The 15,303-nt window shown below is 43.4% G+C and overlaps 1 protein-coding gene across 1 annotated transcript; it reads right to left on the reverse strand.

Moving 5' to 3' along the window:
* Window positions 1–4,024: 4,024 nt before the first annotated feature.
* LOC128384156 (erythroid membrane-associated protein-like) lies at window positions 4,025–13,548 on the reverse strand. Its single transcript, XM_053343745.1, has 5 exons — window positions 13,377–13,548; window positions 10,939–11,304; window positions 10,206–10,334; window positions 4,681–4,721; window positions 4,025–4,602 (listed from the first exon to the last, which is right to left on the reverse strand). The coding sequence occupies exons 1-4, from the start codon at window positions 13,411–13,413 to the stop codon at window positions 4,699–4,701; spliced, it is 555 nt and encodes a 184-aa protein (XP_053199720.1). The 5' UTR covers window positions 13,414–13,548; the 3' UTR covers window positions 4,025–4,602; window positions 4,681–4,698.
* Window positions 13,549–15,303: the final 1,755 nt, after the last annotated feature.

Genomic DNA, 15,303 nt, shown 5'->3' on the forward strand with positions numbered 1-15,303 from the left:
GTTGCTTGTATACGTTAACAGTCTCATCATGTTGTTGCTGCTTGTATACGTTAACAGTCTCATCATGTTGCTGCTTGTATACGTTAACAGTCTCATCATGTTGTTGCTTGTATACGTTAACAGTCTCATCATGTTGTTGCTTGTATACGTTAACAGTCTCATCATGTTGTTGCTGCTTGTATACGTTAACAGTCTCATCATGTTGTTGCTGCTTGTATACGTTAACAGTCTCATCATGTTGTTGCTGCTTGTATACGTTAACAGTCTCATCATGTTGTTGCTGCTTGTATACGTTAACAGTCTCATCATGTTGTTGCTTGTATACGTTAACAGTCTCATCATGTTGTTGCTTGTATACGTTAACAGTCTCATCATGTTGTTGCTTGTATACGTTAACAGTCTCATCATGTTGTTGCTGCTTGTATACGTTAACAGTCTCATCATGTTGTTGCTTGTATACGTTAACAGTCTCATCATGTTGTTGCTGCTTGTATACGTTAACAGTCTCATCATGTTGTTGCTTGTATACGTTAACAGTCTCATCATGTTGCTGCTTGTATACGTTAACAGTCTCATCATGTTGCTGCTGCTTGTATACGTTAACAGTCTCATCATGTTGTTGCTTGTATACGTTAACAGTCTCATCATGTTGCTGCTTGTATACGTTAACAGTCTCATCATGTTGTTGCTTGTATACGTTAACAGTCTCATCATGTTGTTGCTTGTATACGTTAACAGTCTCATCATGTTGTTGCTGCTTGTATACGTTAACAGTCTCATCATGTTGCTGCTTGTATACGTTAACAGTCTCATCATGTTGTTGCTGCTTGTATACGTTAACAGTCTCATCATGTTGCTGCTTGTATACGTTAACAGTCTCATCATGTTGTTGCTGCTTGTATACGTTAACAGTCTCATCATGTTGTTGCTTGTATACGTTAACAGTCTCATCATGTTGCTGCTTGTATACGTTAACAGTCTCATCATGTTGCTGCTTGTATACGTTAACAGTCTCATCATGTTGTTGCTTGTATACGTTAACAGTCTCATCATGTTGTTGCTGCTTGTATACGTTAACAGTCTCATCATGTTGTTGCTTGTATACGTTAACAGTCTCATCATGTTGTTGCTTGTATACGTTAACAGTCTCATCATGTTGCTGCTTGTATACGTTAACAGTCTCATCATGTTGCTGCTTGTATACGTTAACAGTCTCATCATGTTGTTGCTGCTTGTATACGTTAACAGTCTCATCATGTTGTTGCTTGTATACGTTAACAGTCTCATCATGTTGCTGCTGCTTGTATACGTTAACAGTCTCATCATGTTGCTGCTTGTATACGTTAACAGTCTCATCATGTTGCTGCTTGTATACGTTAACAGTCTCATCATGTTGTTGCTTGTATACGTTAACAGTCTCATCATGTTGTTGCTTGTATACGTTAACAGTCTCATCATGTTGTTGCTGCTTGTATACGTTAACAGTCTCATCATGTTGCTGCTGCTTGTATACGTTAACAGTCTCATCATGTTGCTGCTTGTATACGTTAACAGTCTCATCATGTTGCTGCTTGTATACGTTAACAGTCTCATCATGTTGTTGCTGCTTGTATACGTTAACAGTCTCATCATGTTGTTGCTTGTATACGTTAACAGTCTCATCATGTTGTTGCTTGTATACGTTAACAGTCTCATCATGTTGTTGCTTGTATACGTTAACAGTCTCATCATGTTGCTGCTTGTATACGTTAACAGTCTCATCATGTTGCTGCTTGTATACGTTAACAGTCTCATCATGTTGTTGCTTGTATACGTTAACAGTCTCATCATGTTGTTGCTGCTTGTATACGTTAACAGTCTCATCATGTTGCTGCTTGTATACGTTAACAGTCTCATCATGTTGTTGCTTGTATACGTTAACAGTCTCATCATGTTGTTGCTGCTTGTATACGTTAACAGTCTCATCATGTTGTTGCTTGTATACGTTAACAGTCTCATCATGTTGTTGCTTGTATACGTTAACAGTCTCATCATGTTGTTGCTTGTATACGTTAACAGTCTCATCATGTTGTTGCTTGTATACGTTAACAGTCTCATCATGTTGTTGCTGCTTGTATACGTTAACAGTCTCATCATGTTGTTGCTTGTATACGTTAACAGTCTCATCATGTTGTTGCTTGTATACGTTAACAGTCTCATCATGTTGTTGCTTGTATACGTTAACAGTCTCATCATGTTGCTGCTTGTATACGTTAACAGTCTCATCATGTTGTTGCTGCTTGTATACGTTAACAGTCTCATCATGTTGTTGCTGCTTGTATACGTTAACAGTCTCATCATGTTGCTGCTTGTATACGTTAACAGTCTCATCATGTTGCTGCTTGTATACGTTAACAGTCTCATCATGTTGTTGTTGCTTGTATACGTTAACAGTCTCATCATGTTGCTGCTTGTATACGTTAACAGTCTCATCATGTTGTTGCTGCTTGTATACGTTAACAGTCTCATCATGTTGCTGCTTGTATACGTTAACAGTCTCATCATGTTGTTGCTTGTATACGTTAACAGTCTCATCATGTTGTTGCTTGTATACGTTAACAGTCTCATCATGTTGCTGCTGCTTGTATACGTTAACAGTCTCATCATGTTGTTGCTGCTTGTATACGTTAACAGTCTCATCATGTTGTTGCTTGTATACGTTAACAGTCTCATCATGATGATGGAGGACAGTGGCTGCTAGACTGGACTAGTGGAGACTAATGGGACTCCAGTCTGCCATGAATGCTACAGGATGCTCTTTAATGTCTAAATTAAATCAATTTATCAAACAGCTCTGGATTCAGGTTTGGTTCTTTAAGCAGCACTCATTCATTCATTCACTCATTCATTCATTCATTCATTCATTCATTCATTCACTCATTCATTCACTCATTCATTCATTCATTCATTCACTCATTCACTCACTCATTCATTCACTCATTCATTCATTCATTCATTCACTCACTCACTCATTCATTCACTCATTCATTCACTCATTCATTCATTCATTCATTCACTCATTCATTCACTCATTCATTCATTCACTCATTCACTCATTCATTCATTCACTCATTCACTCATTCATTCATTCACTCACTCACTCATTCATTCACTCATTCATTCATTCACTCATTCATTCATTCATTCACTCATTCATTCACTCATTCATTCATTCATTCACTCATTCATTCATTCACTCACTCATTCATTCACTCATTCACTCATTCATTCACTCATTCATTCATTCACTCACTCATTCATTCACTCATTCATTCACTCATTCATTCATTCATTCACTCATTCATTCATTCACTCATTCATTCATTCACTCACTCACTCATTCATTCACTCATTCATTCATTCATTCATTGCTTCGTTAATTACTGAATGACGATAATAATGTCTAGGATTGTGTGTCCGCTCTTCTTCTGCAGGTTCTACCAACTATAACTTCTTAGTATCTAGAACTGTATAACTGAACTGTAACTGGAACACCTGATCACATAAAGAACCGCCCCAGAGGCCTGTACTACGAAGCTGGATTTTCTCTTATCGAGGTAACTTCAGGGTTAACTACCACGCTGGTTCACTTCTTACCTGGTAAATCACCATGGTAACTGATGCTGAACGGCTAACCTGCTCCGGGGTAAATCACCATGGTAACTGATGCTGAACAGCTAACCTGCTCCGGGGTAAATCACCATGGTAACTGATGCTGAACGGCTAACCTGCTCCGGGGTAAATCACCATGGTAACTGATGCTGAACGGCTAACCTGCTCCGGGATAAATCACCATGGTAACTGATGCTGAACGGCTAACCTGCTCCGGGGTAAATCACCATGGTAACTGATGCTGAACGGCTAACCTGCTCCGGGGTAAATCACCATGGTAACTGATGCTGAACGGCTAACCTGCTCCAGGGTAAATCCCCATGGTAACTGATTGATTACATCACTCCTTCATTGAAAGACAAACATGGGGGTGAATACCTGGATGTTTATTAAAGCATTTCCATGGTAACAAACAAAATGAATTAAATGTACAAATTCAGTTATTTAGGAAATTTAACAAAGTTCAAACAAAGTTAGAAGCACTGTGGGCTGGGCTACTATCGCCACGGCAACCGCCAAGGCGGGTGATCTGGAGGGAGGAGGACATGGCGTTGTAATGGCGACGAATCCTGGTGTTGTCCTCAGCCTGCAGGGAGAGGTGGCGTTGTCATGGCGACGCGTCTTGGTGTTGTCCGCAGCCTGCAGGGAGAGGTGGCGTTGTCATGGCGACGCGTCTTGGTGTTGCCCTCAGCCTGCAGGGAGAGGTGGCGTTGTCATGGCGACGCGTCTTGGTGTTGCCCTCAGCCTGCAGGGAGAGGTGGCATTGTCATGGCAACGCGTCTTGGTGTTGCCCTCAGCCTACAGGGAGACGTGGCGTTGTCATGGCGACGCGTCTTGATGTCCTCAGCCTGCAGGGAGAGGTGGCGTTGTCATGGCGACGCGTCCTGGTGTTGTCCTCAGCCTGCAGGGAGAGGTGGCGTTGTCATGGCGACGCGTCTTGGTGTCCTCAGCCTGCAGGATCACATATAATCACTGATAATCAATAACATCCCATAATATATGTTCATTGAGGTTCGGAGGCAAACACACCTGTGATGCGTTCAGGTGTCACATGTCAACTGCTGATCTGCCTGCAAACACACGGACAGGTTAGTACTGGTTCTACTGGTTCTACTGGTTAGACACATCCATACTGGTTCTACTGGTTAGAAACATCCATACTGGTTCTACTGGTTCTACTGGTTCTACTGGTTAGAAACATCCATACTGGTTCTACTGGTTCTACTGGTTAGAAACATCCATACTGGTTCTACTGGTTCTACTGGTTAGAAACATCCATACTGGTTCTACTGGTTCTACTGGTTAGAAACATCCATACTGGTTCTACTAGTTAGAAACATCCATACTGGTTCTACTGGTTAGAAACATCCATACTGGTTCTACTGGTTAGAAACATCCATACTGGTTCTACTGGTTAGAAACATCCATACTGGTTCTACTGGTTCTACTGGTTCTACTGGTTAGAAACATCCATACTGGTTCTACTGGTTCTACTGGTTCTACTGGTTAGAAACATCCATACTGGTTCTACTGGTTCTACTGGTTCTACTGGTTAGAAACATCCATACTGGTTCTACTGGTTCTACTGGTTAGACACATCCATACTGGTTCTACTGGTTCTACTGGTTAGAAACATCCATACTGGTTCTACTGGTTAGAAACATCCATACTGGTTCTACTGGTTCTACTGGTTAGAAACATCCATACTGGTTCTACTGGTTCTACTGGTTAGAAACATCCATACTGGTTCTACTGGTTAGAAACATCCATACTGGTTCTACTGGTTCTACTGGTTAGACACATCTATACTGGTTCTACTGGTTAGACACATCCATACTGGTTCTACTGGTTAGAAACATCCATACTGGTTCTACTGGTTCTACTGGTTCTACTGGTTAGAAACATCCATACTGGTTCTACTGGTTCTACTGGTTAGAAACATCCATACTGGTTCTACTGGTTCTACTGGTTAGAAACATCCATACTGGTTCTACTGGTTAGAAACATCCATACTGGTTCTACTGGTTAGAAACATCCATACTGGTTCTACTGGTTCTACTGGTTAGAAACATCCATACTGGTTCTACTGGTTCTACTGGTTAGAAACATCCATACTGGTTCTACTGGTTCTACTGGTTAGAAACATCCATACTGGTTCTACTGGTTCTACTGGTTCTACTGGTTAGAAACATCCATACTGGTTCTACTGGTTCTACTGGTTAGACACATCCATACTGGTTCTACTGGTTCTACTGGTTAGAAACATCCATACTGGTTCTACTGGTTAGAAACATCCATACTGGTTCTACTGGTTCTACTGGTTAGAAACATCCATACTGGTTCTACTGGTTAGAAACATCCATACTGGTTCTACTGGTTAGAAACATCCATACTGGTTCTACTGGTTCTACTGGTTAGACACATCTATACTGGTTCTACTGGTTAGACACATCCATACTGGTTCTACTGGTTAGAAACATCCATACTGGTTCTACTGGTTCTACTGGTTCTACTGGTTAGAAACATCCATACTGGTTCTACTGGTTCTACTGGTTAGAAACATCCATACTGGTTCTACTGGTTAGAAACATCCATACTGGTTCTACTGGTTAGAAACATCCATACTGGTTCTACTGGTTCTACTGGTTCTACTGGTTAGAAACATCCATACTGGTTCTACTGGTTAGAAACATCCATACTGGTTCTACTGGTTAGAAACATCCATACTGGTTCTACTGGTTCTACTGGTTCTACTGGTTAGAAACATCCATACTGGTTCTACTGGTTCTACTGGTTAGACACATCCATACTGGTTCTACTGGTTCTACTGGTTAGAAACATCCATACTGGTTCTACTGGTTAGAAACATCCATACTGGTTCTACTGGTTCTACTGGTTAGAAACATCCATACTGGTTCTACTGGTTAGAAACATCCATACTGGTTCTACTGGTTCTACTGGTTAGACACATCTATACTGGTTCTACTGGTTAGACACATCCATACTGGTTCTACTGGTTAGAAACATCCATACTGGTTCTACTGGTTCTACTGGTTAGACACATCTATACTGGTTCTACTGGTTAGAAACATCCATACTGGTTCTACTGGTTAGAAACATCCATACTGGTTCTACTGGTTCTACTGGTTCTACTGGTTAGAAACATCCATACTGGTTCTACTGGTTAGAAACATCCATACTGGTTCTACTGGTTCTACTGGTTAGAAACATCCATACTGGTTCTACTGGTTCTACTGGTTAGAAACATCCATACTGGTTCTACTGGTTCCCACTCTGTCTCAGTCCCACTTTGTGTCAGTCCCACTTTGTGTCAGTCCCACCCTGTCCCAGTCCCACTCTGTCTCAGTCCCACTCTGTCTCAGTCTACTGTCTCAGTCCCACTCTGTCTCAGTCCCACTTTGTGTCAGTCTACTGTCTCAGTCCCACTCTGTGTCAGTCCCACTCTGTGTCAATCCCACTCTGTGTCAGTCCCACTTTGTGTCAGTCTACTGTCTCAGTCCCACCCTGTCTCAGTCCCACTCTGTCCCAGTCCCACTCTGTCTCAGTCCCACTCTGTCCCAGTCCCACTCTGTCTCAGTCCCACTCTGTCCGAGTCCCTCTCTGTCCCAGTCCCACTCTGTCAGTCCCACTCTGTCTCAGTCCCACTCTGTCTCAGTCTACTGTCTCAGTCCCACTCTGTCCCAGTCCCACTCTGTCTCAGTCCCACTCTGTCCGAGTCCCTCTCTGTCCCAGTCCCACTCTGTCAGTCCCACTCTGTCTCAGTCCCACTCTGTCTCAGTCTACTGTCTCAGTCCCACTCTGTGTCAGTCCCACTCTGTCTCAGTCCCACTCTGTGTCAGTCCCACTCTGTCTCAGTCTACAGTCTCAGTCCCACTCTGTGCCAGTCCCACTCTGTGTCAGTCCCACTCTGTGTCAGTCTACAGTCTCAGTCCCACTCTGTGTCAGTCCCACTCTGTCCCAGTCTACTGTCTCAGTCCCACTCTGTCTCAGTCTACAGTCTCAGTCCCACTTTGTGTCAGTCTACAGTCTCAGTCCCACTCTGTCTCAGTCTACTGTCCCAGTCCCACTCTGTCTCAGTCTACTGTCTCAGTCCCACTCTGTTCCAGTCCCACTCTGTCCCAGTCCCACTCTGTCTCAGTCTACTGTCTCAGTCCCACTCTGTCTCAGTCCCACTCTGTCTCAGTCTACAGTCTCAGTCCCACTTTGTGTCAGTCTACAGTCTCAGTCCCACTCTGTCTCAGTCTACAGTCTCAGTCCCACTTTGTGTCAGTCTACAGTCTCAGTCCCACTCTGTCTCAGTCTACTGTCCCAGTCCCACTCTGTGTCAGTCTACTGTCTCAGTCCCACTCTGTGTCAGTCTACTGTGTCAGTCCCACCCTGTCCCAGTCTACTGTCTCAGTCCCACTCTGTCCCAGTCCCACTCTGTCCCAGTCCTCTGTGTCAGTCCCACTCTGTCCCAGTCTACTGTCTCAGTCCCACTCTGTTCCAGTCCCACTCTGTCTCAGTCCCACTCTGTCTCAGTCTACTGTCTCAGTCCCACTCTGTCTCAGTCCCACTCTGTCTCAGTCTACAGTCTCAGTCCCACTTTGTGTCAGTCTACAGTCTCAGTCCCACTCTGTCTCAGTCTACTGTCCCAGTCCCACTCTGTCCCAGTCCCACTCTGTCTCAGTCTACTGTCTCAGTCCCACTCTGTGTCAGTCTACTGTCTCAGTCCCACTCTGTGTCAGTCTACTGTGTCAGTCCCACCCTGTCCCAGTCTACAGTCTCAGTCCCACTCTGTGTCAGTCCCACTCTGTGTCAGTCCCACTCTGTCCCAGTCTACTGTCTCAGTCCCACTCTGTCCCAGTCCCACTCTGTCCAAGTCCCACTCTGTCTCAGTCTACTGTCTCAGTCTACTGTCTCAGTCCCACTCTGTCCCAGTCCCACTCTGTGTCAGTCCCACTCTGTGTCAGTCTACTGTCTCAGTCCCACTCTGTCCCAGTCCCACTCTGTCTCAGTCCACTCTGTCCCAGTCTACTGTCTCAGTCCCACTCTGTCTCAGTCCCACTCTGTCCCAGTCTACTGTCTCAGTCCCACTCTGTCTCAGTCTACTGTCTCAGTCCCACTCTGTGTCAGTCCCACTCTGTCCCAGTCCCACTCTGTGTCAGTCCCACTCTGTCTCAGTCCACTCTGTCCCAGTCTACTGTCTCAATCCCACTCTGTGTCAGTCCCACTCTGTCTCAGTCTACTGTCTCAGTCCCACTCTGTGTCAGTCCTCTGTCTCAGTCCCACTCTGTGTCAGTCTACTGTCTCAGTCCCACTCTGTCTCAGTCCCACTCTGTCTCAGTCCCACTCTGTCTCAGTCCCACTCTGTGTCAGTCTACTGTCTCAGTCCCACTCTGTGTCAGTCCCACTCTGTCTCAGTCCCACTCTGTGTCAATCCCACTCTGTCTCAGTCCCACTCTGTGTCAATCCCACTCTGTCTCAGTCCCACTCTGTCTCAGTCTACTGTCTCAGTCCCACTCTGTGTCAATCCCACTCTGTCTCAGTCCCACTCTGTCTCAGTCCACTCTCAGTCCCACTCTGTCAGTCCCACTCTGTCTCAGTCCCACTCTGTCTCAGTCCCACTCTGTGTCAGTCTACTGTCTCAGTCCCACTCTGTGTCAGTCTACTGTCCCAGTCCCACTCTGTGTCAGTCTACTGTCCCAGTCCCACTCTGTCTCAGTCCCACTCTGTCTCAGTCCCACTCTGTCCCAGTCCACTCTGTCTCAGTCCACTCTGTCCCAGTCTACTGTCTCAGTCCCACTCTGTCCCAGTCCACTCTGTCTCAGTCCACTCTGTCCCAGTCTACTGTCTCAGTCCCACTCTGTCAGTCCCACTCTGTCTCAGTCCCACTCTGTCTCAGTCCCACTCTGTCTCAGTCCACTCTGTCTCAGTCCACTCTCAGTCCCACTCTGTCCCAGTCCCACTCTGTCTCAGTCCCACTCTGTCTCAGTCCACTCTGTCCCAGTCTACTGTCCCAGTCCCACTCTGTGTCAGTCTACTGTCCCAGTCCCACTCTGTCTCAGTCCCACTCTGTCTCAGTCCCACTCTGTCCCAGTCCACTCTGTCTCAGTCCACTCTGTCCCAGTCTACTGTCTCAGTCCCACTCTGTCCCAGTCCACTCTGTCTCAGTCCACTCTGTCCCAGTCTACTGTCTCAGTCCCACTCTGTCAGTCCCACTCTGTCTCAGTCCCACTCTGTCTCAGTCCCACTCTGTCTCAGTCCACTCTGTCTCAGTCCACTCTCAGTCCCACTCTGTCCCAGTCCCACTCTGTCCCAGTCCCACTCTGTGTCAGTCCCACTCTGTCCCAGTCCCACTCTGTCTCAGTCCCACTCTCTCAGTCTACTGTCCCAGTCCCACTCTGTCCCAGTCCCACTCTGTCCCAGTCTACTGTCCCAGTCCCACTCTGTCTCAGTCCCACTCTGTCCCAGTCCCACTCTGTCTCAGTCCCACTCTGTCTCAGTCCCAGTCTGTGTGTGTGTGTGTGTGTGTGTGTGTGAAGAGAACAAACCTTTCATATGTTTTTCTTTGTAGACTACACCAGCCAACACAAGAGCTACAATCAAAGTAAGGATGAAGAGGACGAGGAAGGTGATATACAGGTTGTGGAACTCATCACGCTTAGCTGCTAACTCTGCCTCTGCAACACAATAAACAACATGACTGTTAGTGACTTTGTTTAATCCTCCGGTGCCGTCTACGTGCTGGTTTCTAACACAGTGATTATGTTTAATGCTCCGGTGCCGTCTATGTGCTGGTTTCTAACATAGTGACTATGGTTCGTGCTCCGGTGCCGTCTACGTGCTGGTTTCTAACATAGTGACTATGGTTCGTGCTCCGGTGCCGTCTACGTGCTGGTTTCTAACACAGTGACTATGTTTAATGCTCCGGTGCCGTCTATGTGCTGGTTTCTAACACAGTGACTATGTTTAATGCTCCGGTGCCGTCTACGTGCTGGTTTCTAACACAGTGATTATGTTTAATGCTCCGGTGCCGTCTACGTGCTGGTTTCTAACACAGTGACTATGTTTAATGCTCCGGTGCCGTCTACGTGCTGGTTTCTAACACAGTGACTATGTTTAATGCTCCGGTGCCGTCTACGTGCTGGTTTCTAACACAGTGACTATGTTTAATGCTCCGGTGCCGTCTATGTGCTGGTTTCTAACACAGTGACTATGTTTAATGCTCCGGTGCCGTCTATGTGCTGGTTTCTAACACGCTGGGAGGATCTGAGCTCTACTGACCGTCTTCGCTGATGACCTGCAGGTCGACTTTATTACTGAACAGGGTATCTCGTCCCTTGCTGGCGGAGCAGTCGTAGACGGCTTGGTCCACCAATTGGATGTTCTTCAGGGTGAGGCTGAGGTCTCCGCTCTTCAGAGCATCCTGACTCAGAGACGTGCGTGACCTGTACTGCTGGCTCTGGTCATTGGGCTGGTCACGGTTGTCACGACGCACGTGGACGGTGATGTCAGGGTTGAGGCGTTTCCACTCCACCACAGTGTCTACAGTTAAAGGTAAAGTTACACCTGCAGGTGCCTTACAGGGCAGCAAGACAGACAGATCCCCCTCCTTCACCTCCAACGTCACAGCTGAGGCCTGCTGGGAAACTGAGGACACATAAACATCATCACTGACTGGAAGATACAGATATCAGGTTAATACTGTAGTTTATACTCAGATATCAGGTTAATACTGTAGTTTATACTCAGATATCAGGTTAATACTGTAGTTTATACTCAGATATCAGGTTAATACTGTAGTTTATACAGATATCAGGTTAATACTGTAGTTTATACTCATCAGGTTAATACTGTAGTTTATACAGATATCAGGTTAATACTGTAGTTTATACTCATCAGGTTAATACTGTAGTTTATACTCAGATATCACAGGTTAATACTGTAGTTTATACTCAGATATCAGGTTAATACTGTAGTTTATACTCAGATATCAGGTTAATACAGTAGTTTATACTTGAATATCAGGTTAATACAGTAGTTTATACTTGGATATCAGGTTAATACTGTAGTTTATACTCAGATATCAGGTTAATACTGTAGTTTATACTCAGATATCAGAGGTTAATACTGTAGTTTATACTCAGATATCAGGTTAATACTGTAGTTTATACTCAGATATCAGGTTAATACAGTAGTTTATACTCAGATATCAGGTTAATACTGTAGTTTATACTCAGATATCAGGTTAATACTGTAGTTTATACTCAGATATCAGGTTAATACAGTAGTTTATACTCAGATATCACAGGTTAATACTGTAGTTTATACTCTGATATCACAGGTTAATACTGTAGTTTATACTCAGATATCACAGGTTAATACTGTAGTTTATACTCAGATATCAGGTTAATACTGTAGTTTATACAGATATCAGGTTAATACTGTAGTTTATACTCATCAGGTTAATACTGTAGTTTATACTCAGATATCAGGTTAATACTGTAGTTTATACTCAGATATCAGGTTAATACTGTAGTTTATACTCAGATATCAGGTTAATACAGTAGTTTATACTCAGATATCAGGTTAATACTGTAGTTTATACTCAGATATCACAGGTTAATACTGTAGTTTATACTCAGATATCAGGTTAATACTGTAGTTTATACTCAGATATCACAGGTTAATACAGTAGTTTATACTCAGATATCAGGTTAATACAGTAGTTTATACTCAGATATCAGGTTAATACTGTAGTTTATACTCAGATATCAGGTTAATACTGTAGTTTATACTCAGATATCAAGTTAATACAGTAGTTTATACTCAGATATCAGGTTAATACTGTAGTTTATACTCAGATATCAGGTTAATACTGTAGTTTATACTCAGATATCAGGTTAATACTGTAGTTTATACTCATCAGGTTAATACTGTAGTTTATACTCAGATATCAGGTTAAATAGTTAGTTGTAGTTTATACTCAGATATCAGGTTAAATAGTTAGTTAGTTGTAGTTTATACTCAGATATCAGGTTAATACAGTAGTTTATACTCAGATATCAGGTTAATACTGTAGTTTATACTCAGATATCAGGTTAATACTGTAGTTTATACTCAGATATCAGGTTAATACAGTAGTTTATACTCAGATATCAGGTTAATACTGTAGTTTATACTCAGATATCAGGTTAATACTGTAGTTTATACTCAGATATCAGGTTAGATACTGTAGTTTATACTCAGATATCAGGTTAATACAGTAGTTTATAATCAGATATCAGGTTAATACTGTAGTTTATACTCAGATATCAGGTTAATACTGTAGTTTATACTCAGATATCACAGGTTAATACTGTAGTTTATACTCAGATATCAGGTTAAATAGTTAGTTAGTTGTAGTTTATAACAGTAGTTTGGGTATTTTATACATTAACTACAGACAGAAACGAGTCTGTAGTTTCATATCATTGTAAACAACCTGCTTGAATAAGAGGAAGGGATCCGCCCTGCACCGAGCAACGAGGAACTAACGGCCTCAAACACACCACGTTAAATACTGCGTATATATCTCGGGATAAATAGGCTACTGTAGTTTATATATATCTCGGGTTAAATACTGTAGTTTAGGCTATATACAGATATCTCGGGATAAATAGACTACTGCAGTTTTGGTTGTGACGCAGAGACACTTGTCTCACTGGAGGTTAAAGTCTTACCTTGCAGGAGAATCACAAACGCCGCTAAAATCTTCATCTTCAAAAGAACCTGAATAAAAACCTCGATGAAAGGATTAATGTTACCCGGTCGGTGAGAAACAAACTGCCGGTAAAAACACGTTTTAACGGCTGTCGGTCCGTCGTCGTCCGTCTCGGTTCGTCGCGGTCCGTCGTCGTCCGTCGTCGTCGCGCCCTCAGAAAGTTTACTTTCAGTTTCACAGGAAGTGATGTCAAAGTAAAATGACCTCATGTTCTGTTGGGTTTAACTGGTTCTTACTGGTTTTTACTGCAAACCATCAACAACACATAACGGCACCCCCGTTTTTACCGTATACCACATAGTACACGCGCACCTCATTACACGCGCACCTCATTGAACTACTGTATAAGACATTTCCCCGTTTCTCTTGTGTCATTACAGTAACATCAAATATAAAGATCTTGGTGGAAAACGGTTGTTTGACAGCACATGAATGAACCAGTCACTTACTAACTGAACCAAGGTAAGCTTATTACACTTTGTCTTTTTTTCTCAACATCAATTTCATTACAACATTTCTGTGTTTTAAGGTAAGAAGCAGTTTAACTAACTCCGCCCTGCTTCCAGGTTTCCTGCACATGCGCAGTGGTGTTTGTTTACATTGTGATGACTTCACAGATTCATGTCTGGAGGTGTCTCTTTTAAATAGTGTTTTTAGTTGAATCTGAAACACTGGGATGTAACTCTGTTCGTTTTGTCTCGGCAGCATCTAGTGGACATCAGAGGAAGTGCAGCTCACCTGTCAGGTATCACACAGAAAGCACAGCAAACCTGTGAGGATGTAGTTTTATATAGTCATGCTGTGCTCAGCATGGCGCCGCTCTAAACATGTGTAGGACCAGAATAGCTGGCAGAGCCCCGAGAAGGGTATCACATTCTGCTTTAATGCTTACTGAAGACATTTGACTGAAAGTATAAAAACTCTGCAGCAGAACTTTGTCTCTTGTCTCCTGCTTTCAGAGAATAAATGTATTCAGACAGAAACTCACATTATCAACACATGTTCACTTTTTATTGGAAAGTAAAACAATGAAACAGTGCAGACAGTCATAGATCAATAAGTGCTTCTTCGTCACAGGTGACCTGCTAAAGTCCAGGTAACCATCTACTGGCCTTCTGATTGGCCGGAGCGACGGCCGTGTCCCTCGTCTCCTCCGTTGTGACATTTGGAGAAAAAAGTCGTAAATATTTCAACAACACATCGAAATGTTTTAAATATAAAGAACGAAAAACTAAAACTGTGCAAAACATTTCAGAGTTTAAAGAAATAAAATGTTTGTATAAAAGTTGATACAGGATCAATATTCATCACTAATCAATACTGAACATTAAGAGACTGATCAGCCGTCATGCTCATTAAATACATCATCAGTTTAACACTTCTATCAATCAATCAGTCAATCAATCAATCAATCTATCAGTCATCAATCAATCAATCAATCAATCAATCAGTCAATCAGTCAATCAATCAATCACTTCTGGTGTAAATGATTAAAACATCTGCTCACTTCCTATGAGTCACTATGGCAACCAGCACAGTGGATGATGTCATAATAAATAGCTTGCAGCAGGGGGCGGGGCCAGGCCGCTCTGACCTCTGACCCCTGACTCCTGTCCTGAGCACAAACACAAACCTTCACAGTAAGCCCGTTTCCACTGAAGGAACCTCAGGGTAACGTTACGGGCCGTTGTGTCTCCACAGCAGGAAGCTCCCCGAAGGAACCGCTACCAGAACTTTTACGGGGTCTAACCGAGTCTCTGCCTCCGAGTCGGCACTCTGGGTGGGGCTCGAGGTTGACTCGGTGCTGATTGGGTAAACTCAAAGCAGGATATGGTGTCAACCGAAAGTGCTAAAATAAGCAGCATTTTTAAATGCAGAAGAAGAAC

This window comes from Scomber japonicus, chromosome 22 (genome assembly GCF_027409825.1).
Source record: "Scomber japonicus isolate fScoJap1 chromosome 22, fScoJap1.pri, whole genome shotgun sequence".
Lineage (NCBI taxonomy): Eukaryota > Metazoa > Chordata > Actinopteri > Scombriformes > Scombridae > Scomber > Scomber japonicus.

Coding starts and splice junctions, on each gene's coding strand:
- LOC128384156 (XM_053343745.1), bottom strand. CDS start 13,413: ATGAAGATTTTAGCGGCGTTTGTGATTCTCCTGCAAG. Junction 11,305..13,376: donor GTTTGTGATTCTCCTGCAAG/GTAAGACTTTAA, acceptor ATGTGTCCTCAG/TTTCCCAGCAGGCCTCAGCT. Junction 4,722..10,205: donor CAAAGAAAAACATATGAAAG/GTTTGTTCTCTT, acceptor GTGTGTTTGCAG/GCAGATCAGCAGTTGACATG.